The sequence below is a fragment of the Pongo abelii genome, chromosome 12, assembly GCF_028885655.2.
Source record: "Pongo abelii isolate AG06213 chromosome 12, NHGRI_mPonAbe1-v2.0_pri, whole genome shotgun sequence".
NCBI lineage: Eukaryota > Metazoa > Chordata > Mammalia > Primates > Hominidae > Pongo > Pongo abelii.
In genome coordinates this window covers 58,489,979-58,514,802 of record NC_071997.2, presented here as the reverse complement: position 1 = coordinate 58,514,802, position 24,824 = coordinate 58,489,979, and the positions used below count along the sequence as shown (strand labels likewise).

At 40.4% G+C, this 24,824-nt stretch overlaps 1 protein-coding gene across 1 annotated transcript; it reads right to left on the bottom strand.

Moving 5' to 3' along the window:
• Positions 1–1,849: 1,849 nt before the first annotated feature.
• DUSP11 (dual specificity phosphatase 11) lies at positions 1,850–21,271 on the bottom strand. The gene is made up of 9 exons (XM_002811885.5): positions 20,984–21,271; positions 19,412–19,487; positions 16,030–16,161; positions 13,510–13,633; positions 8,950–9,010; positions 6,840–6,886; positions 6,506–6,581; positions 6,097–6,273; positions 1,850–2,493 (listed from the first exon to the last, which is right to left on the bottom strand). The coding sequence occupies exons 1-9, from the start codon at positions 21,223–21,225 to the stop codon at positions 2,298–2,300; spliced, it is 1,131 nt and encodes a 376-aa protein (XP_002811931.1). The 5' UTR covers positions 21,226–21,271; the 3' UTR covers positions 1,850–2,297.
• Between the last annotated feature and the right edge of the window lie 3,553 nt (positions 21,272–24,824).

Here is a 24,824-nt window from a genome sequence, read left to right as displayed (position 1 = left end):
AAATATTTTCAACTGCAGGTAAATAAATTCCATTCCTCAGCCCCCTAGGAATGCTCCTTGCCAGTGGGAAGTAGTTAGACTGAGTCAACACCCCAACTCAAGATTGAGGAAAGGAACAGTGTCAGTGGGGATACTGTAACCCAGCCTATACTATAAAAATCATCAGGTGTTTATTTTACTTATTTTTCTTTCTCTGTCCTTAGCTTCCTCCAGGCAGGATTGCTTGCACGTAGTCATTTTGGTAGAGGGTAGTCACTAACAAGTGATTAACTTTATATCCTAACCCCCCAGGGGCTGCTTGCAAGATTAATGTACTTGTTTTTCTTTTAAAGAACAATGATCCTTAGGTCATACTGACCTCCTTGATGGCATCCAGAAGTTTGACTGGCCAAGGGACACGAGCAGCTTTGATCATCAGGGAAAGCCCCCAATTACATGCAAAGGAAGGTCATATTTGAGAATCTGCTTCTCCCACCCTCATACTTTGGCCAAATTGAATAAACCTTTCTAAGCATTAATATGTCAGTGTTTGGCTTACTGTGCACCGGGTACATGAACCTAACTTTTGGGGTTCTACAACAGCAACCTGACTGAGCTAATCAGGTACAGCCAAGAACAGCTGAGCTACAGTAGCTCCTTAAGATTAGGGTCGAGATGTTGCTCATAGATGAGAGAAGAGAAAATAACTATCATATGCAGCATCAGACATTCAATGATACAAATCCTCAAAATCAGATGCTTTAAAAAATGAAGCCAATGGCTGGGCATGGTGGCTCATGCCTGTAATCCCAGCACTTTGGGAGGCCAAGGCAGGAGGATCGCTTGAGCTCAGGAGTTCAAGACCAACCTGGGCAACAAAGTGAGACCTTATCTCTACCAAAAATTTAAAAATAAATAAATTAATTAATTAATAAAAATAATTTAAAAATGAAGCCAGGTTGCTCAAGTATTCATCAAGTATTTACTGAGGGTTACTATGTGTTATGATGATGAGACACTTCTTTGATCCATCAAAGGTTTCTGGCTTCCTCTGCAACTAAAAATAATTACCCTCCCCAATGATCGGTCTGTGTGTTCCACAGGTATAGTAGCAGAAGAGACAACTTGGAAAAAGTGAAGGTAGGCCAGGCACAGTGGCTCATGGCTATAATCCCAACACTTTGGGAGGCTGAGGTGAGTGGATTCGCTTGAGCTAAGGAGTTTGAGACCAGCCTGGGCAACATGGCAAAACCCGGTCTCTATAAAAAAAAAATACAAAAAATTGGCCAGGCATTGTAGTCCACACCTGTAGTCCCAGCTACTAGGAAGGCTGAGGTGGGAGGATCACTTGAGCCAGGAGGCAGAGGTTGCAGTGAGCCTAGATGGCACCACTGCACTCCAGCCTGGGTGACAGAGCAAGACCCTGTTTCAAAAAAAAAAGGTAAACCACAACTCCACTTAAGAGGAGAGGCAAATGGAGAAAGATCCCAGGAGGTTATATTCAACAACGGAGCAATAACACAGTAGTCTTGCCAGATATCCACAGCCTTTAAATGGACATATTCTACTCTGTTCATCACCTTTATAAAAGTTTTCAAGTTTTCTGGATAGTTCTACCCAGTTGATGGCAATTACCCTGCCAGGTAAATTACTCACTATAATTGAATAAACCAGCAATCTGGTTTAGCAGTCAGTCTCTCTTGCTCAATTGACAATCCCTAAAAGTTCATCCATTCCTGTGTGAGACGGTATATCTGACAATTCAGTCAAAGGAAGTTGGTCAAATCCCACAACTGACTGCCAAAGAAAGTAATATCTAATCACAAAAATACCACAATTAATTACAGGTAGTAACTAGGGTCTAAAGAAATTATCTCCTAAGTAGATTTTAATATAAATTTTGAACAGTTATAGAAAATAAAGATGGCCTTTGGGTCAATAACAGAACATAACAAAAACACTAAAAATCTCTGTACATAAACACATGCATATCACAAGTCTAGTCAGAAAGAAATACATAGAAAAACAAGATAGAATTTTAAAAATAATTTGCAAGGGAAGTTCTTAATGCTTCAGTTCTAAAATATTGTCTTCTTTTAGAAAAATTTAAGACTGGAATAACAGATTGTTTTTCCTGCAATGCTGTAATTACTGCAAATTTATCAGCAAAGAGGTAAACAGCAATGCAATTTTTCCTTAAGCTTGAATACATAAGGGAACAATAAAGAAACCTGATTAGACCTGAACTAATTAAAAGTCACACCAGTAATCTTCTGGCCAGCTCTGGTCTCCAGGTAGAATTCCAGGACAGGTTTGTATCACTGGTTCCATTCCCAACAGGCTGGATAGGAGAGTCTGGAGTAATTGTAAGGATACCACCTTCTATCCTGGGCTGCCCGACTGGCATTGGGCTTCACATTCCAAGAGTACCTCCTGTGTGAATAGTCCTCTCCAGGGGGACCAGGAGGAGGGAGACGGCGTCTCTGGTAAACATGTGGATTCTCTGAAAATTTTCTTAAAGCAAAACAAAAAGTAATAAGCCATTACTAGGACTAATACAATAATTTTTATTTATTTTAAATTTATATTTTCATAAAATATTTTAAATTTATAAATTTACAAAATAATATATATTCTACTGTTTCCTACTTGTGTGACCTTAGCAGATAAAATACTTAATTGTTATTTCCCTAAGTTCTTTATAAAATGGGGCTAATAATACTTTTCACCTTCACGAGCTGTTATGAAGCTAAATTAAGAAAATACATTTCAATTACCTACAATGCCCTGGCACACCGTGGATTCCCAGATGCCTTTCCACCTTTCCCTACAGAGATAAATGCATGCCCATACTATTCTAATCAAATACTTTCTCTCCCAAAGTCTGGCAGGGTTGACATAAGACAGAATAAGCTAGTTAGTACTGAAAACAGATAGCTGCTTCCACTTTATCAACAAACATACATAAATTAATTATAAAGTGTGAAAAACTTTAAGCATGGTATATGCAACACATTTGAAAAATTAGGATTTAAATTTACTTGTTTCAAAAGCAAGACCAGAAAATCTCATATAATTATACAAAAGAAAATTTGGGGCTGGTGTGGTGGCTCACACCTGTAATTCCAGCACTTTGGGAGGCCAAGGCGGGCAGATCACCTGAAGTCGGGAGTTCGAGACCAGCCTGACCAACATGGAGAAACCCCATCTCTACTAAAAATACAAAGTTAGCCAGGTGTGGTGGTGGGAGCCTGTAATCCCAGCTACTGGGGAGGCTGAGGCAGGAGAATCGTTTGAACCCGGCAGGTGGAGGTTGCGGTGAGCCAAGATCATACCATTACACTCCAGCCTGGGCAACAAGAGCGAAACTCCGTTTTAAAAAAAAAAAATTAAAGAAAATTTGGAAATCTGAGAAAAGAAAAACTAACCCCCCGCTGAGAGCCCTCAATCCCACTTACTATAATTCAATTAGTTAGTATTTCCTTTTGTTCTTTTCCCCAGCATCTTTTTCTGACTGTTGAATCACAGTCTATTATTTTCACTTATCATAAATGAGCTAACACTTCCAATGGCTTTATAAAATGTTATAGTATGGATATAATTATTTAGCTACATTCTCCACTGTTAGAAATACAGCAGTTACAAGTTTTTCCACAACCACAAATAATGCTGGGATTAACACTGCAAAACATATACTACTGTATCCTGAGCTAGCCCAGCATCTGACACATGGAAGGGAGTTTGAGAAATCTGCCGAATGATTAAGTAAATATAGCTTTTTCTGTACTTTGAAGTACTTCCTTAGTCTAGGTAAATTACTAGGTAAAGTATTTTTATGGCTCTTGAAATTGTGCTTCAAAAGGCTTATACCAATTTTCAATGCCGCAAGCAACACGTTTTTGAAATGTTTGTTTACATCTTTTAAAAATGTCAATTTTTTTAAAGTTTTTTTCTTCTTTTTTTTAAATAAAAACAGGATTCCAGCATGTTGCCCAGGGTGGTCTCAAACTCCTGGGCCCAAGCAGTCCTCCCACCTCGGCCTCCCTAAGTGCTGGGATTACAGGTGTGAGCCAATGCACCTGGCCTAAAAATGGCAATGTATTTTTGAAAGTGTTTACAATGTGCTAAACTGTTTAAATTCATGTTAACTGTCAATAACAACCACTATGGGGTATGTACTATTAAAATATCTATCTGACTGATGGGAAAAAGGAAATGTAGATAGGCTAAGTATCTTATCCAAGATCACAAAGCAGGTGAGTAGCAAAGCCAAGATGCAAATCCAGGTCCAGCCTGACAACCACTACAATGGAGTGTTTATCAAAAACTGTTGCTAAACTGGCTGGGCGAGGTGGTTCATGCCTGTAATCCCAGAACTTTGGGAGGCCGAGGCAGGCGGATCACCTGAGGTCAGGAGTTCAAGACCAGCCTGGCCAACATGGTGAAATCCCCATCTCTATTAAAATACAAAAATTAGCTGGGCGTGGTGGCAGTGCCTGTTAATCCCAGCTACTCGGGAGGCTGAAGCAGGAGAATTGCTTGAACCTGGGAGGTGGAGGTTGCAGTGAGCCAAGACTGCACCACTGCACTCCAGTCTGGGCAACAGGGTGAGACTCCGTCACCAAAAAAAAAAAAAAAAAAAAAAAAAAACAAGCAAACAAAACTGTTGCTAAATTAATAGGCAAAGAATAATACCTTGCTATTTGTGATAGTTAATTTTAGGTGTCAACTTGACTGGGTTAAGAGATATCTAGATAGCTGGTAAAGTATTATTTCTGGGAGTGTCTGTGAGGGTGTGTCCAGAGGATACTGGTGTGTGAGTGGGTGGACTGAGTGGGAGGATCCACCCTCAGTATGGGTAGGTACCATCCAATAGGCTGGGGGCCTGGATACAACAAAAAGGCAGAGGAAAGGCAAATTGTGCTCTCTCCTGGAGCTGGAATACCTTACCTTCTCCTACTCTTGGACATCAGAACTCCAGGCTTCATGGCCTTTGGACTTGAGGACTCACACCAGTGTCCTCCAACCCTTACCAGATTCCCAGGCCTTCAGCCTTGGATTGAGAGTTACTCCACTGGCTTCCGTGGTTCTGAGGCTTTCTGAGTTGGACTGAATGCTACCAGCTTCCCTGGTTCTCCAGTTTGCAGACAGCCTACTATGAAACTTCTCAGCTTTCATAAGTGCATAAGCTGATACCCCGAATAAAAAAGCTCCTCCTCCCATCCACCCACCCACCCATCCACCCATCCATCCATCCATCCCTCCATCCATCCATCCATCCATCCATCCATCCATCCATCCATCCATCCTACTGGTTCTATCATTCTGGAGAACTCATACTAATGTACCACTTTAACCATACTGAGGTTTTCCCCATTTTCCGAGTGAAAATACTTTTGTTGTTTTATCTGTTCAGATCCTTTGCAATTTCTCTATTAGGATTTTATTATTTTTCTTATAATTCATATCAACTCCTTAAATAACAATCTTCCTTATTCTAAAAACTATACTACATTAATGCAGCCTAAGAATATAAGATCCTTTTTGATAGCCATATCAAACTCTTGGCTTAAGTTTAAAATCAATGAAAATTTCTAAGTCCCTTTCCGAATTGCCTCTGAAAAGTCACATATTCCCTGTCCTGTAACTGATTTTCCAGTGCTAAATGCAAAATACAGAGCAGAATAATATCTCCTGGTTCAAACTGAACAGCAAGAATTCCTTATCGGCCGGCGCGGTGGCTCACGCCTATAATCCCAGCACTTTGGGAGGCTGAGGTGGGTAGATCACAGGGCCAGGAGATCAAGACCATCCTGTGTAACATGGTGAAACCCCATCTCTACTAAAAATACAAAAAATTAGCCGGGTGTGGTGGCGGGTGCCTATAGTCCCAGCTACTCGGGAGGCTGAGGCAGGAGAATTGCTTGAACCTGGGAGGTGGAGGTTGCAGTGAGCCGAGATCGCGCCATTGTACTCCAGCCTGGATGACAGAGCGAGACTCTGTCTCCAAAAAAAAAAAAAAACAAAGAATTCCTCATCAGTGTCATAATGTATTTTCATTAACTATAGTATTAATTTCTATCTCAATTCTAGAAAAGGGAAAGCAGAGAGAGGTACCTGACTGACTGTTGCAAATTTTGGGTCTGGGTGTGGAAATGTCCAGGAGCTGAGTGACCTTGGATCTGATGTAGATTATACCTAGGTCCTTGTTTAACAGGCTTATTGTGGACTGGTTGCATGAGATGTGCTGAGTCTTCAAAACCACTTGACCTGGGTACACTGGAATTCCAATTCCTTAAAGAGAATATTTCCAAACAATATTACTGGTTTCCAAATTTAGTAGTCAATTTAGTGACTATATTTTGGCACATGAAAATAACAATTTCTTCCTTCTCCCATTCCTATTTGTTTACATCTCCCCCCAACAAATAAACAAGCTACCAGAAGAACGAACATATGCAACTTAAATTACATAAACAGAGATCTCCCTGACCCACAAATCTCACATATATAACATAAGACTTACTTTCTGATAGGACCATTCTGAAGGTCTTCAATGTAGTTCTGTCTTTCTAAGCAATGTCCCCGGCACCTATTGAATACTGAGGAGAGGATAAACTGTTAGAAATAACTGTATGAAAAGCAAATCTTTCCAGAAAAAGCAAATTAAGCTGAAATTCACTATTCAAGCTGTTATATCTCACTACTTCCACATACATCTATAGACTTTTGGCAAGACTATCTTATATTGGAACAAACAAATTACAAACTTCTTTTTTTCCAAAATTTGAGAAATTCTTCTATATTTCCACCTTTAACTTTAATAAAAAGGCAAAAATAGTGACAACCCTCATACTTACATTCAATTGCATCATCTGGCCTCACGCCTTCTACATCAATCAAATATCTAACAAAACAACATAATTTGGGTCATTCATATACGAAAAGAAAAAAATCAAGTTTTTTCAAAAAAGGTCCAATTTCAACTTATAGACATAGATATAAAAATCCTAAGAAAATATCAGCAGATCAAATCCAGCAGTTTTTAAAGAATGACATACTATGACCACAAAAAGACATTTTTCAAGAATGCAAGGATGACCCAACTCCAGAAAATCTATTTATATATTTATTTACATTAATGTAATTTAATAAACAAAAGGAAAGAAAATGCAGAATCATTTTTTATCAAAATGCTTTATACACTAAAAACAGAGACTTCCTTAATATGACAGAGTATTTATCAGAAACCAACAACAAACAAAAGACAAATTGGGAACAATATTAACATTATATCTAAAAAATACTGTATAACCATCAGAATGGGCCAGAAACTTGGGAGTCACCATCACTGTCAGCCATTTCTTCCATACTCTCATCTTCAATTCACCACCAACTCCTGACAACAATATTACCTAAATATCTCTATAGGGTATATCTGTATCTTTCTACCAAAATGACCACCATGCCCTGGTCCAATCCACCATTATGCCTCAATTCCTACAAACACCTCCCAACTTGTCTCCTTGCTTCTACCTCTTTCCCTCTGCAATGTATTCTCCACTCAGCAGCAAAATGATAGGTTGAAAATACAAATTTGAATGTGTTCCCCACACTCATCCCCAACAAAAAATATTCAATGGTTTTCTATTGCTCTTAAGGTAGTGACTAAAACCTTAAACATAGCTCTGCATGGTTTTAGCTCCTATCCACATTTCCAGCTCCATTTTAATGCCATACTACCCCCACAGCCCAGTCTCCCTAGCCAGTTCCTCCAACACAGTATATGTTTTCCTGTTATATGGTCTCTGCTGATCCTTATGTTCAGAATTCTCTCCACAACATCCCTACCTGGTTAACACCTACTTATACTTCAGATATTTGCTCAGACCTCCCCACAGAAACCTCTAGTCCTCTTGTTAAAGTCAAATCCTCCCTATTCCACGCTCTCATTGTACCATGTCACTCCCCTTCTCAGCACTTGTCAGAGTTGTAATTCTATAGGCATTTGTGTGATTCTTTAATATCTACTCCCTCCCTAGACTGTCAAGATGCACAAAGGGCAGCTAAAGTTTCTTTGCTAACACCCAGTACAGTGCTTACACATAATAGATGCTCAGGAGATATTTTTTGAATGAACAAACATAACTCAGTACAGTGTGGCAACATCCATAAAAAGCATAAGGACACACACTATTTGATTCAGAAATTCTATTTTGAGTGAAATTACCTCCGGGGCTATGGGATATGTATTCAAAAATATTTACATAGAAATGTTCACTACTTCAATGTTTTATAATATCAAAAACTTCTGACTTTTGTGTTCATCGGTGTGCAAAGAACAAAGCAGCCCTTAAAAAGAATAAGGAGTCCGGCTGGGCGCGGTGGCTCACTCCTGTAATACCAGCACTTTGGGAGGCCAAGGCGGGTGGATCACAAGGTCAGGAAATCAAGACCATCCTGGCTAACACGGTGAAACCCCGTCTCTACTAAAAATACAAAAACTTAGCCGGGCGTGGTGGCGGGCGCCTGTAGTCCCAGCTACTTGGGAGGCTGAGGCAGGAGAATGGCGTGAACCTGGGAAGCGGAACTTGTAGTGAGCTGAGATCATGCCACTGCACTCCAGCCTTGGCAACAGAGCAAGACTCCGACTCAAAAAAAAAAAAAAAAAAAGAAGAATAAGGAGTCCAAGTATTTTCAAAGAAAGATGTCTATCACGTATTAAATTAAAAAACAGAATGTCTAACTATTATACCATTCAATAACATGTATGCTTGTATCTGCATTTTTAGAGTCTGAAAAGATGTGTACTAAATTATTAATGGTGGAAATCTATGGGTGGGGAGCAAGACTGCCTTCTACTTCATGTATTTCTATACTAGTTCCATTTTTTACAACAAGCTTACATTACCATTGTAAACAGACAAAAACAACTTTAAAATGGTCTGCCTCTGGGAGTTGGCAACTTACCTGCAAATAAGGTAGCCAGTCCTGTTTAAACCATGGGTACAATGGACACCAATAAGTTTATCTATAAAAAGAAAATACAGGGTTAAGTAATTGAAGTAGATACACAAGTGTATAACATTATCACTGCCCTGCAAATGAATAACTCTTAAGAGGAACTGTTTTTTCTAGGAACATACTATAAAGAATCATCTAACAGAAAGCCAAAACTCACTGCTTCTGGGAAACTCTGCATAGTCCCAATTAGACTCAATGATGTAAACTGCAAGCCTGGTCAGACACTAACAGCTAAAACTGCAATGAGACAAACCCATCTATCTTAAAACAGAATGCCCATCAGCAACTGATTTAATTATGCAAAAAGGGAGTGAAAGCAACAACAGGCTAAGAGAAGAATGAAATTTGTTTCTGAATGAAACAAAGAAAAGGCCTTCACTCTTGATACTGAATATTAAGGACAGTTTCCATAGTACTCTTGAGTTCCCGAAGAGCTTCTATGCCTTCTCTTGTTCGGTGCTCCACACAAACCACAGGTCTACTTGCCCTGTGAAGTACTCAGGTAAATAGCACTATTCACATTTTACAATGAAAAGGCAAGGCTTGGAGATGTAAGTCAAAGCAGGCAAATCGTACAAGACTAGAATCAAGTCTAAGATTTTTCCCATTACACCACAGTATTTCTTAGTCCATCTTTTTAAAAAATTACATGAGGAATTAAATTTAAAAACGTGTAGTTTATCTTTACAAAATCTGTGTCCGTAACTAGGTAGCGTCTGGTAAAGAAGGCACTCATCAGCCAGGTGTGGTGGCTCACACCTGTAATCCCAGCACTTTCCTACCTGGCCAACATGGTGAAACCACGTCTCTACTAAAAGTACAAAAAATTAGCTGGGTATTGTGGTGGGAGCCTGTAATCCTAGCTACTCAAAAAAAAAAAAAAAAAAGAAAGGAAAAAAAGAAGGCACTCTGCCGGGCGTGGTGGCTCACACCTGTAATCCCAGCCCTTTGGGAGGCCGAGATGGGTGGATCACCTGAGATCAGGAGTTCGAGACCAGCCTGGCCAATATGGTGAAACCCCATCTCTACTAAAAATACAAAAACTAGCCAGGTGTGGTGGTGGGTGCCTGTAATCCTAGCTACTCGGGAGGCTGAGGCAGGAGAACTGCTTGAACCCAGGAGACGGAGGTTGCAGTGTGCCAACGTGGTGCCACTGCACTCCAGCTTCGGCGACAGAGTGAGACTCCGTCTCAAAAAAAAAAAAAAAAAGAAAGAAAAAAGAAGGCACTCATCATCGCCAGCCTGGATTACTACAACAAACTAATCTCCCTACTTCTATCTCAACTGATCCTCCATATGGCAGATGTTATCTTTCTAAAACATAAGCCTGGCTGGGTTGTTTTTGCTTAAAAATCTCAATTTAGCATAGCATGATGCCCAAATTTAGCATGGCATTTAGAATCCTTCATAAACTGATATCAATCTGTCTTTCCAACCGATCTAAGTCCACAATGATCCTAACTATGATTTACAAGGGCTGATATGATCCACCTCCCTTCTGCCCAACCTCAACCTCTCTGATCCCGTTTCTCCTGCTCTTACCCTCACTCACTCCACTCCAGCCACATTGGGCTCTTTAACATTCCTGGAACATGCCTAGCATAGTCATGCCTCAGGGACTTTGCACCTGCTGTTCCCTCTGCCTTAGGACATTCCTCCCCAGACACCCAATGGCTTGGTTCATTACTTCCTTTAAGGTTCTGCTCAAATGACATCTTCATAAAGAGGCCTTCCTGATCGCTCACCTCTTCCCTCATCCCTTTATCGTGTTTTGTTATTCTCCAAAGCACTTATCACCATATATATTCCATGTATTTATTTGCTTATTTCTCTCCCCAACTAGAATGTAAAGTATATAAGGGCAAGGACTTTGTTCTATTTCCACTTTCTAGAAAAGTGACTTCAACATAGGTTATATAATTATTTGTTGCAAATGAACATATGAATTCCATGCCTTTTCACATTGTCTTCTAGTCACACAAGAGGCTGCCTTTCCATGGCTTTAGGCCCTGTGCCTTTTGTGCCTAATCCCCAAAACTGGACTGCCCTTTTCTCATCCTGGCAAAATTCTCGTCCCTGCAGCTCGAATGTTGTCTCCTGTCAGGCCTTCCTCAATCTCTCCTCTATATTCTCACTGCACTGAATTTATTCTTTTATTATGATAAACTGTCTTTTTTGGGTTTTTTTTGTTTTTTGTTTTTTGTTTTTTTTGAGACAGAGTCTCACTCTGTCGCCCAGGCTGGAGTGCAGTGGCACAATCTCAGCTCACTGCAAGTTCCGCCTCCCAGGTTCACGCCATTCTCCTGCCTCAGCCTCCCGAGTAACTGGGACTACAGGTGCCCGCCACCACGCCCAGGTAATTTTTTTTTTTTTTTTGTATTTTTAGTAGAGATGGGGTTTCACCATGTTAGTCAGGATGGTCTCGATTTCCTGACCTCATGATCTGCCCACCTCGGCCTCCCAAAGTGCCGGGATTACAGGCGTGAGCCACTGCGCCCGGCTTTTTTGTTCTATAATTAACCCACATCTTTTTTTTTTTTTTTTTTTGAGATGGAGTCTCGCTCTGTCCCCCAGGCTGGAGTGCAGTGGCGCCATCTCCGCTCACTGAAAGCTCCGCCTCCCGGGTTCACGCCATTCCCCTGCCTCAGCCTCCCAAGTAGCTTGGACTACAGGTGCCCGCCACCACGCCCGGCTAGTTTTTTGTATTTTTAGTAGAGATGGGGTTTCACCGTGTTAGCCAGGATGGTCTCGATCTCCTGACCTCATGATCCGCCCACCTCGGCCTCCCAAAGTGCTGGGATTATAGGCATGAGCCACCGTGCCCAGCCTAACCCACATCTTAAGCCACATACACTACATGTTTATTTTCCTAGATAACTGTGAACTGCTATAATAAAAAACAAAGACTGCTATCACCTCTGTGTCTTCATGCTCTAACAACAAATCTAAAAGGATCTCAGTGTTTACTGAATCAATTTATTTTCTCAGTCCCTACTAGTTCTAGAAGACAGTGGAGAGTGTAGTGTCCTCTTTTTATCAGTGAGCCTGGTATCTGTGGGAAGGGATTATAGCAGAGGTAGCCAAAACTGATTACAAACAAGGTCCCAAGCCTGCTATGGCAGTGAGTACTGCAAGACTTAGACAGTCAGCACAACTCAGGCAGAAGACCAACATGGAGTTCAGTCTACCCAACTGACTACAATCAGTGTAACATGTGAACAACTAAGATTTAAAACTGTGTTCTCATGTATTCATAAGGACCTCCTAGCCCTCACAGAACAGACGAAGCACTATATAAAAATTTCACACAAAAGAGCCTGGAGGCAGTGAATAGGCCATCAGCTGTACCCTCATATCTTAAAAGGTAGTATTTCTGTGACAACAGCTTATACAAATGAGAAAGCCAAACCTCTCAAGTTTTAAAGTTAAAGTACAGGGGAAGATCTGTGAACAAGGTTTAACATAATTAAAAGCTAGTGTCCACATTAAGTAAGCGACTGGGTTACAATTTGAAATTTTATCTTCAAACCCACTGATCCAGTCTCTATCTCTCACCTTCCATTCCCTATCTTCCCACCTCTGTCTCTATTCTTTCTCCACTACTCCATCACATTTTTTAAAAAGGAGTATTTACTGTCAGATTTATGTAATAAAGTGTACACTCCTCAAGCTAAATTTGGAAAGAAGGCACATGAAGCCTCTGTCCTGTGGGTGTCAGTGGCTTTCCAAAGATAAAAGCTTCTTCAATCTTAAAATATGACAAATATCACGTTCTTTCTGGCAGAGAGATGCCAGAAAAAGGCAACTGGATCCTTAAGATAAAGAAGCTGTTAAGTTCTGTTTGCAAAAGAGTAAGGTAAATCTTGAACCAGGAACAAGAAAGCACCAGCCTTTGGCTTAAGTTCTCCCATGTGAAGAATAAGAGGTGATGGTATCCTTCCCCATCTGTACTCAAAGCGGAAAAACAGCAGAAATATCTTTTTTTTTTTAATTATACTTTAAGTTTTAGGGTACATGTGCACAACGTGCAGGTTTGTTACATATGTATACATGTATCTTAAATACATACGACAAAGGGGCAATTCCACTGGTGCACTCTTTCTTGTTTTGCTTCTAGGGGTCTGTCCCATTCTTAATCTTTGCCCTTTCTTGTCTCTTTCACATAACTCTAAGACTCAGTTTTTTAATCTTTTCTTCCACCTCTCACTTCTTAACCAATATATAAGACAAAAATAACATTTTAATTTTATATATTTCTCATTCAAATTAAAAAAGATGAGCTAGTTCAGTTCATATTTTGCACTAAAACTAATTTAACATTCCAAAGTTAAATTATTTGTGATCAACAAAAGGAAAAACATCTTATCCTATTAGCACCATCTGACATTTTCATCACCTTAGCATCATTAAATACAACAGGTCTAAGGTTAGAACTACAAAAAATACCAAAAATCCCCAACCCCATTCATAATGCACACCACAGTTCAGGTAAGAACAAAAACTCACCATTATCTTTATTTTCTTTCAAAAACCCATTAACAGCGTGTTTGAATTTAAAAATAGTCTCATCATCAGGCACTTGATGTCCAACTGTAAAAATTTTTAAGTAAGGAATAGTTTCTGGCAAATCCTATAAAGCAAAACCATAAAAGATGTGTATTATTTCACTTGTAGAGAATAAAGAGTAATTAGGGGACCCAGAAAATAAGCCAAGAGATTATAACAAACTTAACATGCCAATATCAGTATACGCAATTCTGATAAAAGAGCCATTTTTTCCAACACTGCTTCAACCAGGAAGTATCACTTGATTTTCAATAAAACTACATAATAGATAGTCACTAGGTATACAAAACTGAAAGCAAATTCCATGTGAATGAATGCATATTTAACTATAAATTATATAAACAGTTCCATTTAATATTTTACAATTCAAGGGCCAGTGCCTTCATAAAGCAGCTATGATTTAAGTAGAAGAGTAGAGAATAGAGTCAGAAGAACTTGGATTTGAATTGTGAGATAGAGGGAATTCCAGGCACTATTGAGAACTGATATTCTTGGGGTGGCAGAAAAGTAGATACAGATAAAAGACAGAAGAGGCTAAGTCAAAATCATTTTAACCATCCACAAGTGTATAGTTCAGTGGCATTACATTCACAGTATTGTGTAACCATCACCACTGTCTATACCCAAAACTTTTTCATCATCCCCGACAAAAAGACTCTGACCATTAAACCATAATTCCCTTTTCTCCCCACCTCGTAGATCCTTTAGTCTGTTTTCTGTTTCTGTGAATTTGTCTATTCTAGGTACTTCATACAAGTGGAATCATATATTTGTCCTTCTGTGTCTGGTTTATTTCACTAAGCATGTTTTTAAGGTTCATCCATATTGTAGCATGTATTAAATCTATTCTTTTTTATGGCTGAATAATATTCCATTGTGTGCATATACTGTTTTGTGTATCCATTCACCTACTGATGGACACCTTTTGGCCATTGTGAAAAATGCTGCTGTGAACACTGGTGTACAAGTATTTGTTTAAATCCTTGCTTTCAGTTCTTTTAGAACTGAAGTTCTGAGTTTAAATGGAAAGTATCAGCATGAACTCATGATGTATTTTAAAAACAAACATATTTCTTAGCACCATCCACAGAAAAAGACTAGTAACAATGAGCCTAGGAACACTGAGCACCTCTAGCACTCAGACTCTAATCTTTAAATAGCATTTCCACCAGAAAGGAATCAAAGCTCCTTGGGAAAATGGCTGAGTTCAGGGTTGGGCAGGAAATGTACAAGATAAGCCTGGAATTTTTTTTTCATATAAATAGCAAAAAAAGACTGATCAAAGGTTACTAGGGTTGTGTGAAAAGGACTCAGGAGACAATCTAAGAAGCTCCAACTCTCCAAAGATAGGGCCTCAATTTGTGCTTCAATTAAAAAGAAAAAGAGAAATAACTAAATTCAAGTTTTAAGTCATCCTTTTTTCAGCCTGTTTTATCTTCTGTAAAATTATGTATTAATTGTAACCATTTTATCCTCTGAGCTTAGCGAAGAAAAAGCACTCAATAGGAGATATTAGCACAATTGCTACTTTATCAGCACAGGATTGTTGAGAAGATTAACTAAGTTAATACATGTGAAAGTACGTTTTTTTTTTTGAGATGGAGTCTTGCTCTGACGCCCAGGCTGTCATGCAGTGGCATGATCTTGGCTCACTGCAACCTCTGCTTCCCAGGTTCTAGCGATTCTCCTGCCTCAGCCACCCGAGTAGCTGGGATTAGAGGTGTGCACCACCCACACTTGGCTAATTTTTTTTGTATTTTTAATAGAGATGGGTTTCACCATGTTGGCCAGGCTGGTCTCGAACTCCTGACCTCAGGTGATCCACCCACCTTGGCCTCCCAAAGTGCTGGGATTACAGGTATGAGTCTCTGCACCCGGCTGAAAGTACTTTTTAAATGGCAAATTGCTGTACAAATATTAACAAACATTAGGTGTTACTGTTTCCAAAAGCCATGGAACTGGTCAGAAGAAGGATCATTCTTTCGCACTGAGATGCTAAGTGGGGCCAACAGAATATATGAATCTCTGTATTGTATCAACAGATACTGGGAAAATAAATCATAAACTTAGAGAACTTTCTTTTACATGATGCTTACACATGCTCAGGCAACGGGTTAAAATAAGTGCTAAGAAATACTGGATATTCCTTTCTTTCCTTCAGGCCACTGCTAGTATTAGTAAGTTTACTTCATTTTCAAAATATAGACTATGGAAGCTCATAGAATTTCTTAGGCACACACAGAGACTACTGCCAAATATTTTAGTTAAATTCATGTCTTCGATTTCATTTGAGACAGCAATTAAAAACATGTAATTGAGAAATCACTTGGTTCTCTTTTAAAATTACTACCCATCAAAGAAGGCCAAGCTTCACATTAGCACAAGATGATTACTGAATTACTATAAATTATTTTAGGATCAGAATGAAGAAAGTTCTTTTCAATGAAGGGTTCCACTTACCTCTGGTTTATAATAGCGTTGAGTATATGTTAAATCAATAATCAGTCCAAGTTCTTCATTTTGTTCTCGGATTTTGTTAAAAAGATCCAAAGGGGAAAAGCATTCTTCTGGAGCAAGTTTCTTTTCAAAACTCTGTCAGAGAGAATGAAATAAGAGCAAATATGTGCTTAAAATCCTGTACTACATTAGGCATTTATTCAAGTCCTGTGATGCTAACATACAACGAGATTCAAAGGAAAGTTTCCATTCTCCTGGAACACAGAAGGTATATTATAACAATTCTTTCTTCCAGAGTGGTCAGAAAGAAAAAAATAAGCCCACTTCTATATATGTATTTCTGTATTTGTTTCATGTTGGTCTCCTAATCAGACTGTAAACTCCCAGATTTTATTCACTACTGTAACTCCAGCACCAGGTGGAGCGCTTATCATATTTAGTGCTTATAAATATTTCTTTTCTTTTTTTTTTTTTTTTTTTTTGAAACAGGGTGTTGCTCTGTCATCCAGGCTGGAATGCAGTGACACAAACATGGCTCACTGCAGCCTCCACCTCCTGGGCTCAAGCAATCATCCCACCTCAGCCTCACAAGTAGCTGGGACTACAGGCATGAACCACCACACCTGGCCTTTTTTTTTTTAAAAAAAAGAGATAGGGTCAGCTGGGCACGGTGGTTCACACCTGTAATCCCAGCACTTTGGGAGGCCAAGGCGGGAGGATCACAAGGTCAGGAGATCGAGACCATCCTGGCTAACACTGTGAAACCCCGTCTCTACTAAATATACAAAAAATTAGCCAGGCGTGGTGGCAGGCGCCTATAGTCCCAGCTACTGGGAGGCTGAGGCAGGAGAATGGCGTGAACCCGGGAGGCAGAGCTTGCACTGAGCTGAGATCACACCACTTTACTCCAGCCTGGGTGACAGAGCGAGACTCCGTCTCAAAAAAAAAATTTAAAAAATTAAAAAAAAAAAAGACAGGGTCTTGCCGTCTTGCCATGTAGCCTAGGCTGATCTCAAACTCCTGAGCTCAAGCAACCCTTCTGTCTCAGCCTCACAAATAAATATTTCTTACATGTCTACATATATGAAGGATGGCTTTCATTGCTGAATATTCTTTTATGTATGTGGCTTATTTTTGAACTTTATGCTCTGTTCCTTCAATCTGTCTGGCTACTTAGGTGCCAGCAATGTACTTTTTAAAAAATAGACTAGTTTGGCTGGGTGTGGTGGCTCACGCCTATAATCCCAGCACTTTGGGAGGCCGAGGCAGGAGGATCACAAGGTCAGGAGATCGGGACCATCCTGGCTAACACGGTGAAACCTCGTCTCTACTAAAAACACAAAAAAATTAGCCAGGCGTGGTGGCGGGCGCCTGTAGTTCCAGCTACTCAGGAGGCGGAGGCAGGAGAATGGCGTGAACCCAGGAGGCAGAGCTTGCAGTGAGCCAAGATCACACCACTGTACTCCAGCCTGGGCGACAGAGCAAGACGCCATCTCAAAAAAAAAAAAAATAGACTAGTTTTCAGAGCAGTTTTAGGTTCACAGCAAAACTGAGCCAAAAGGACAGACAGTTCCCACATGTACTTTGCCTTCCCCACCCCACCCAGACTCCCCCACTATCCACATTCCATACCAGTGTGGTCCATTTGTTACAAATGAAGGACCAACTCTGACACATTGTTATCACCAAAGTCTAGAGGTTAGGTATGCATGATTTATTCTATGTTATGCATTGTATGTACATATTATGTTATATATATTTTGCCACAAAAAAAATGAGAGAACAAACTAAGTTCAAGTTTTGATTCTTCCTTTTCTGAGCCTGTTTGATTATCTACAAAATAATTTATTAGATGTAACCATCTATCCTCTGAGCTTAGTGCAGAATAAGCACTCAGTAAGAGATATTAGTACTACTGCTACTTCATCAGCACAGGATTGTTGTGAAATGTGTTAATATATGTGAAGCCCTTTTATAGGTTTTGATCAATATATAACAACATGTATCCACCCTTACAGTATCACACAGAATAGTTTCACTTCCCTAAAATTTCCCTGTGTCTCCAACACCTTCTTTTTGGAGACAGGGTCTTGCTCTGTTGCCTAGGCTGGAGTACAGTGGCATGATCACGGCTCACTGCAGCCTTGACCTCCTGGGTTCAATCGATCCTCCCACTTCAGCCTCCTGAGCAGCTGAGACTACAAGCACACACCACCACGCCTGGTTAATTTTCGTATTTTCTGTAGAGACGTGGTTTCGCAATGTTGCCCAGGCTGGTCTAAAACTCCTGGGCTCAAGCAATACACCCACCTTGCCTCCCAAAGTACGGGATTACAAACATGATCCAACAGGCCTGGCCTGAAATTACTCATTTTTAAGCCCAGACATGCAGAGAAGCTGACACAGCAGTTGAAAAAGGAAATCCGATCTATGAGTCACAAATTAAGTAAATTCCCAAAACGTTTCAAGTAGGCTTCTCCTGATACTAATCTGAGCTATGCTGGGGAAGTCTAATAAGAAAGACATGGAATCTAGAAAACAATTATTTGTCTTCACCTTCTCATCTTTTTTATGGCTGTCAAAATCTTTCCCTTCCTATCCCTCCTATTCCTTTCCTAGTTTAAACAAAAACACAATCTTCAGATTTTCCCCACTGAAATCCTGACCTTGATGATCCGGGGGATATTTTTGATTGTAACCACGGAAGGAAAGGAGTCCCACTGGCATTCAGTGGGTAAGGGTTACAAATTCTAAACAACTTGCCAAATTCAGGACAGTCCTACAAATGTGTCCCACATCCTGAATGGCTTTTGGATGTCCTATTCAACATTAATATAGATAAAAAGCTGTTCATATTTTTAGCTTGGCCTTAGAACCTAACTCCATTTCACAAATAAACACAAAGTATTTTTTGTACAATACTAATATATATTGAATTTTCCAGGATAATAATCACTTTATCAACCAAATGAAGATTATACTTTGTTCTGTTTGGAAATCTATTATAGAAACTCCTACCACTAAAGCGATATAAGCCACCTAGATCAGTCTACATTTGCAATTCTCGAATTCATGGTGCAGGCAACTATTACTCTATGTCTTTTAATGCAGTCATGTCCAAACATTTATATATTGAAGTAAGTATTATTTTATTACAAATTACTTTTATTTTATTTTTTATATTATAGTTAGGGTGTTAATTGGTATTTTTGTTTAAAATATGAAGGAGGTTGTATGTACCTATGAACTTCATTTCAGGATAGTAAAGGGGTCATTACAAAGTATTTGCTATAAAAAGAGAAAATGGAATGTGATAGAGTGGAGAACAGTGTTCTGCATGGTGAACTCAGATGCCTGAAAGAATACTGAATTAACTTTTGCTTACCTTTTGCAAAGGAACTTTGAAAGCAATGAAACGAGTCCCAGGCATCCGCTGTCCAACTGGGAGATAGTCTTTCCACCTATTAGATATATTTTTTGTTAGCCAAATTGTATGTTAGCCTTATTTCCTTGCATAGAATAAGACTTTTTGAAAATGGGAATCATAGCCTGCACAACATGTCCTCTCTTCTCTCTGCTTTGCATTTCGCCACTCCACTTATTAAACCCCACCAAGTAACGACCTATACCGTCCTTCTCTCCTGTTTCCCCATCATGAAAACGAACACAAGCCAACAAAACAGTACAATTCAAATAAGGCCTACATAAAACCGGAGATACCCAGAACTTCTGTATGCCTGTTAAACTTGGCCCAGCACCAGATACTAAAGTGCCATTAATACAAACATATTCACTGAGATAATTTAAATTCAATTATTTCACTTCACGGTTTTAGTTTTCATACGACTGATGCCATCAAGTTCAATTAGTAGGAAACTTCAAGTTCATATTTTAAGAGAAAACCTGCTAGAAGAGGGACTGTGAACTTCACTTACTAATGCTAGGAACTGGCCGGGTGCGGTGGCTCACGTCTGTAATCCCAGCACTTTGGGAGGCTGAGGCATGTGGATCACCTGAGGTCAGGAGTTCGAGACCAGCCTGACCCACATGGTGAAACCCCGTCTCTGCTAAAAATACAAAAAAAAATTAGCTGGGTGTGATGGCGAGCGCCTGTAATCCCAGCAATTTGGGAGGCTGAGGGAAGAGAATCGCCTGAATCCGGGAGGCGGAGGTTGCAGTGAGCCGAGATTGGACCATTGCACTCCAGCCTGGCAGACAAGAGCGAAAATCCATCCCAAAAACAAAAACAAAAAAACGGATTGGAAGAAAACAAACAGGAGATTCACTAATTAGAACCCAACTGCAATAGGTCAGGCAAGACCTGTATTAGGGTACTGACAGAAAGTGACAGTCAAAAGATAGTAGATAAAATGAAGAGGATTTATTGAGGAATGAGATGGTGGAGGATGGTCTCAAGGAGTAACAACAGTTCACTGCACCAACATGCAAAGTCTCAAAATTAATCATTTGTACGTATAAAGGAGTATCTTTCAAATGAGGCCTGTTAGGAAGTAACAAAGTATGCTCTTTGTGATTTCTGGAAACAATACAAACCAACTTTCCATGTGAGATCTCAGGGCGCTACTACTGCTGGGTTCCTAACTCAAACCATTACACTTTCCGTGCCAACGTAACAAGGAATTGAGGAGGTTCCATTTTGGGAATTAAGGAGTGTCCCCAACAGTAACAGTCCCACCTTAAAGCAATCCTTCCGTATTTTACCTAAGAGCAATGGCCAGAACCTTCCTTTTACAAGAATATGGAGAAATCACAGGACATCACAGACATCGCCCCTTTCAGCTACAGCGGGTGGCGCAGAGGGTCAAAGCCTCAAAGTAAGGGACGGACAAGTCAAGCTTGCGACGGCAACAGCGAGAGGCAGAGATCACAAAAGATGAAGCCCAGACCCAGAAGCCACGAGCTGGAAAGGCCACGCCAAGGGACCAAGACATACTACCTTTCGGGGATGTGGTTTCCGCCCTTCTTCTTGGCTGAGGAGCGTCCTGAAAAGTCGTGTCTCCGGCCCCAGCCACTGCGGGGATGATGCCACTGGCTCATGTGGGTCCCAAGAAGCCGCCCACCCAATGCCAAGCCGGCCAAAAGAGCCAGTTCGGCGCCCTCAGTGCCAGGATAAGACCCTAGACCGGAAGAGACTCGGCAGCCACCTAGGCCGCGCTCCAGCGTCCCGCTATTGCGCATGTGCCACCGCCGGTCGTGATGGCGTAACCACGCTGGCTTACTGAGACTCCTGATTTGTAAACAGGACTTTGGTGGCTACAGCGCCCTCTTTAGCCAGAAGCCGGTAGCACAGGTCAATAAGGGAGTGTATGCACCCTTCAGAATTCAAACAGTGAGGCACAGGGAAGTCCCTCTGCCCGATCCGCCCCGCCCCAGTTCCTTGTGTGTTCTTCTAGATATTTATCAGTGCTTACATTCACATTTTGCATATTGTGTATACATATTTACTTTCACATATATGTATATCCTCTATTTTTATACAAAAGGAGTAACTGTACATATTCTACAATATACCTTGAACACTGATTTTCCCAGTCAATTTATGCATACATAGATTCTATTTTTTAATGGCTATAGGCAATTTACTTGCTTATGAGTAACATAATTAAAAGTACCATAACGTATTTAGCCAGTTCAATATTAACGGACCTTTAGTGGTTTTCAGGTTCTTTTCAAATCTTGTTACAGACAATGCTGCAATGTGAACATCCTTATACATATATACAACTATATCTAAATTCCTAGAAGTAGAATGTCTGGAATGAAACACATACAAACTTAAAATTTTGAAAGATACTACCTAATTGCCCTCCAAAAATAATGTAGAAACATACACTCCCATCAAAGCCAAACTTTTATTGGGTTCCTATCACATACCAGATATCATGCTAGAGGTGGACAGAATGTATTTAAGTTTTAGCAAATACAAAAAATAACTGAGAGTGGAGCTCAAGTCCAAGGTTTCCACACAGTCTCAAGCATAAAGATCTCTACCCATTAGAAAAACGTTGAATTCTGCTAAAAGTGGAACGACAAAGGACAGCATACCCTATAGTAGCTTTGAAAATAGAATACAGTACTAAATTCCAGATTAAACTGTAAGTAATTATGATTGCAGACTTCTTTTTTTTTTTTGAGACCCAGTCTCACTCTGCCTCCAGGCTGGAGTGCAGTGGTGCCATCTCGGCTCACTGTAACCTCCGCCTCCCGGGTTCAAGCTCTTCCTGCCTCAGCCTCCCGAGTAGCTGGGACTACAGGTGCATGCCACCACTCCCAGCCAATTTTCTGTATTTTAGTAGAGACAGGGTTTTTCCATGTTGGCCAGGATGGTCTCGATCTCTTAACCTCATGATCAGCACTCCTCGACCTCCGAAAGTGCTGGGATTATAGGCTTGAGCCACCACACCCGGCCAATGGCAGATTTTTGAAAGTAATTTTTACTTTTTAGTTTCTAATTTATGAAAGTACCTTACATATATTTTTAGTAATCTTTGCAACCATTTTAGAGCTGGGTAAACCAAGGATGAGAAAGGTCAGAGCTATTGAATAAATAAATATTAATAAAGCTAGACTGTTAGCTTTATTAACATTTTTGAGACAGTACTTTTCCAACCAGTTTTAAATACATAAACATTTACAATTCTGAAAATTTCCACATCATTAAAAATGTGTCAATATTCATAAATTGTTCATTGGAAAAAGAAAAAGACAGGTTAGCAGAACATAACAAACCTACAATTAGGAACATTTAATTATTTGTTGTTGTTGTTGTTGAGACGAAGTCTCTCTCTGTCACCCAGGCTGGAGTGCAGTGGTGTGATCTCGGCTCACTGCAACCTCTGCCTCCTGGGTTCAAGCAATTCTCCTGCCTCAGCCTCTTGAGTAGCTGCGACTACAGGCGTGTGCCACCATGCCCAGGTAATTTTTGTGTTTTTAGTAGAGACAGGGTTTCACCAAGTTGGCCAGGCTGGTCTTGAACTCCTGACTTCAAGTCATTCGCCCTCTTCGGCCTCCCAAAGTACTGGGATGACAGGCATGAGTCCCTGTGCCCAGCCCACATTCAAATTTGACATTAAATTATAAAATATTGTGGCCGGGCATAGTGGCTCATGCCTGTAATTCCAGCACTTTGGGAGGCCGAGGCGGGCAGGTCACTTGAGGGCAGGAGTTTGAGATCAACCTGGCCAACATGGTAAAATCCTATCTCTACTAAAAATACAAAAATTAGCTGGGCGTGGTGGCTGATACCTGTAGTCCAGGGTACTTGGGAGGCTGAGGCAGGAGAATGGCTTGAATGTGGGAGGCAGAGTTTGCAGGGAGCCAAGATTGTGCCATTGCACTCCAGCCTGGGCAACAGAGCGAGACTCTGTATCACTAAATAAATAAATAAATAAATAATACAATGTGTTTTGGAATTTATGAAAAATTCCAATAGGTGTATAGTAGCCCAAAACTACAAATGGTACAAATGTCTATAGACATGACAAGATACAAAATGTGACATAAATCTTTCAGAAGCTAGAAAAGCTGTATTGGGCTTACACTTTCAATTTGCTAAAAGACACAACATTGAGGTGAGAACAAACTCAGTTATAGTTGAAACAAAAAAATCCAGCCCTAGGCAGAATAGCATTTCTAGAAAGTAATCAGACATACGAATGAATAACATAAATGAGGTAATATGTCATAAAACAAAATGGAAAAAGAATATTATGATTATTTTCTTCAGTGTACACAAGTAATGGAAGTTCTGGACTAGCTACATAAAAAATGTTATTCTCTATTCTATCAATACAAAATAAGTCTGTCGAATTGTTTGTCACATGAACCAAAAAATCCACACAAATCTCTTTTTCCCTGTACCCTCAACTTCCCTGTTTCCTATTCTCCACTAAATGCTTTAATTCTTCATTTTCCTGGCCCTTGCACCCAAGCATGGCTGATAGGAAATCCTAAAGGCCCAAGATTCTATAGTGGCTGTCTGCAAGAGACAGGAGGCTAAAAGTAACTGCCACACTGGATCCTCTTATGTGAGAAGAAACAAAGTATCCTGAATGCCACTCACGTATAAAAGAGCAGGATGGCAGGGTGTCTGTGTGGCCCAAGGAGCCAGAGGTAGCAAACCGTGGGCAAAAGAATTGTGACCAAAGGCTAGAAGAGGGAAGGTCTGCAGTCAGCCTTGTCTTCTACCTCTCTGGTGTTTGCTTCTCATGAGCAGAGTCCGTTTTCCAAACATAGGGACACTGAAAAGAAGACTCCTGCTCTGGAAGTTGACAAGAAGGAATATCCACGAATGTAAAAATGCAAGATCAAGGCTTGGCCCAGAAACAATGCCTAAAATCAAGGGGTTAAAAAAAGGAGAGGAGAAGGGAGATCCAAGTCCAACCTGGCCCAGCCCAAAGAAGGTACGATTCAAGGAGAAGAAACTAAAAGAGAAGAGCCTTGGACCACATCATTTCCTGCAAGGAGCAGTCAACGAACTTTGCTGTTCAACCGAGTTACAAAAGAGGGTTCTTTAATCTCTTCCTTTGGCCCTTAAAAGCGGCAGTAGGGCTGGGTGCGGTGGCTCCCGCCTGTAATCCCAGCACTTTGGGAGGCTGAGGTGGGGGGATCACGAGGTCAGGTGATCGAACCATCCTGACTAACAGAGTGAAACCCCGTCTCTACTAAAAATACAAAAAATTAGCCAGCTGAAGTGGCAGGCGCCTGTAGTCCCAGCTACTCAGGAGACTGAGGCAGGAGAATGGCGTCAACCTGGGAGGTGGAGCTTGCACTGAGCC

Bases quoted from the DNA above. Each gene is read 5' to 3' on its own strand.
- DUSP11 (XM_002811885.5), bottom strand. From the start codon at position 21,225: ATGCGCAATAGCGGGACGCTGGAGCGCGGCCTAGGTGGCTGCCGAGTC. The intron at 16,162-19,411 runs GTAAGCAAAAGT...TCTCTCTGACAG, and splicing joins TCAAAGTTCCTTTGCAAAAG to AGTTTTGAAAAGAAACTTGC. The intron at 6,887-8,949 runs GTAAGTTGCCAA...TTGTTTTGTTAG, and splicing joins ACTGGCTACCTTATTTGCAG to ATATTTGATTGATGTAGAAG.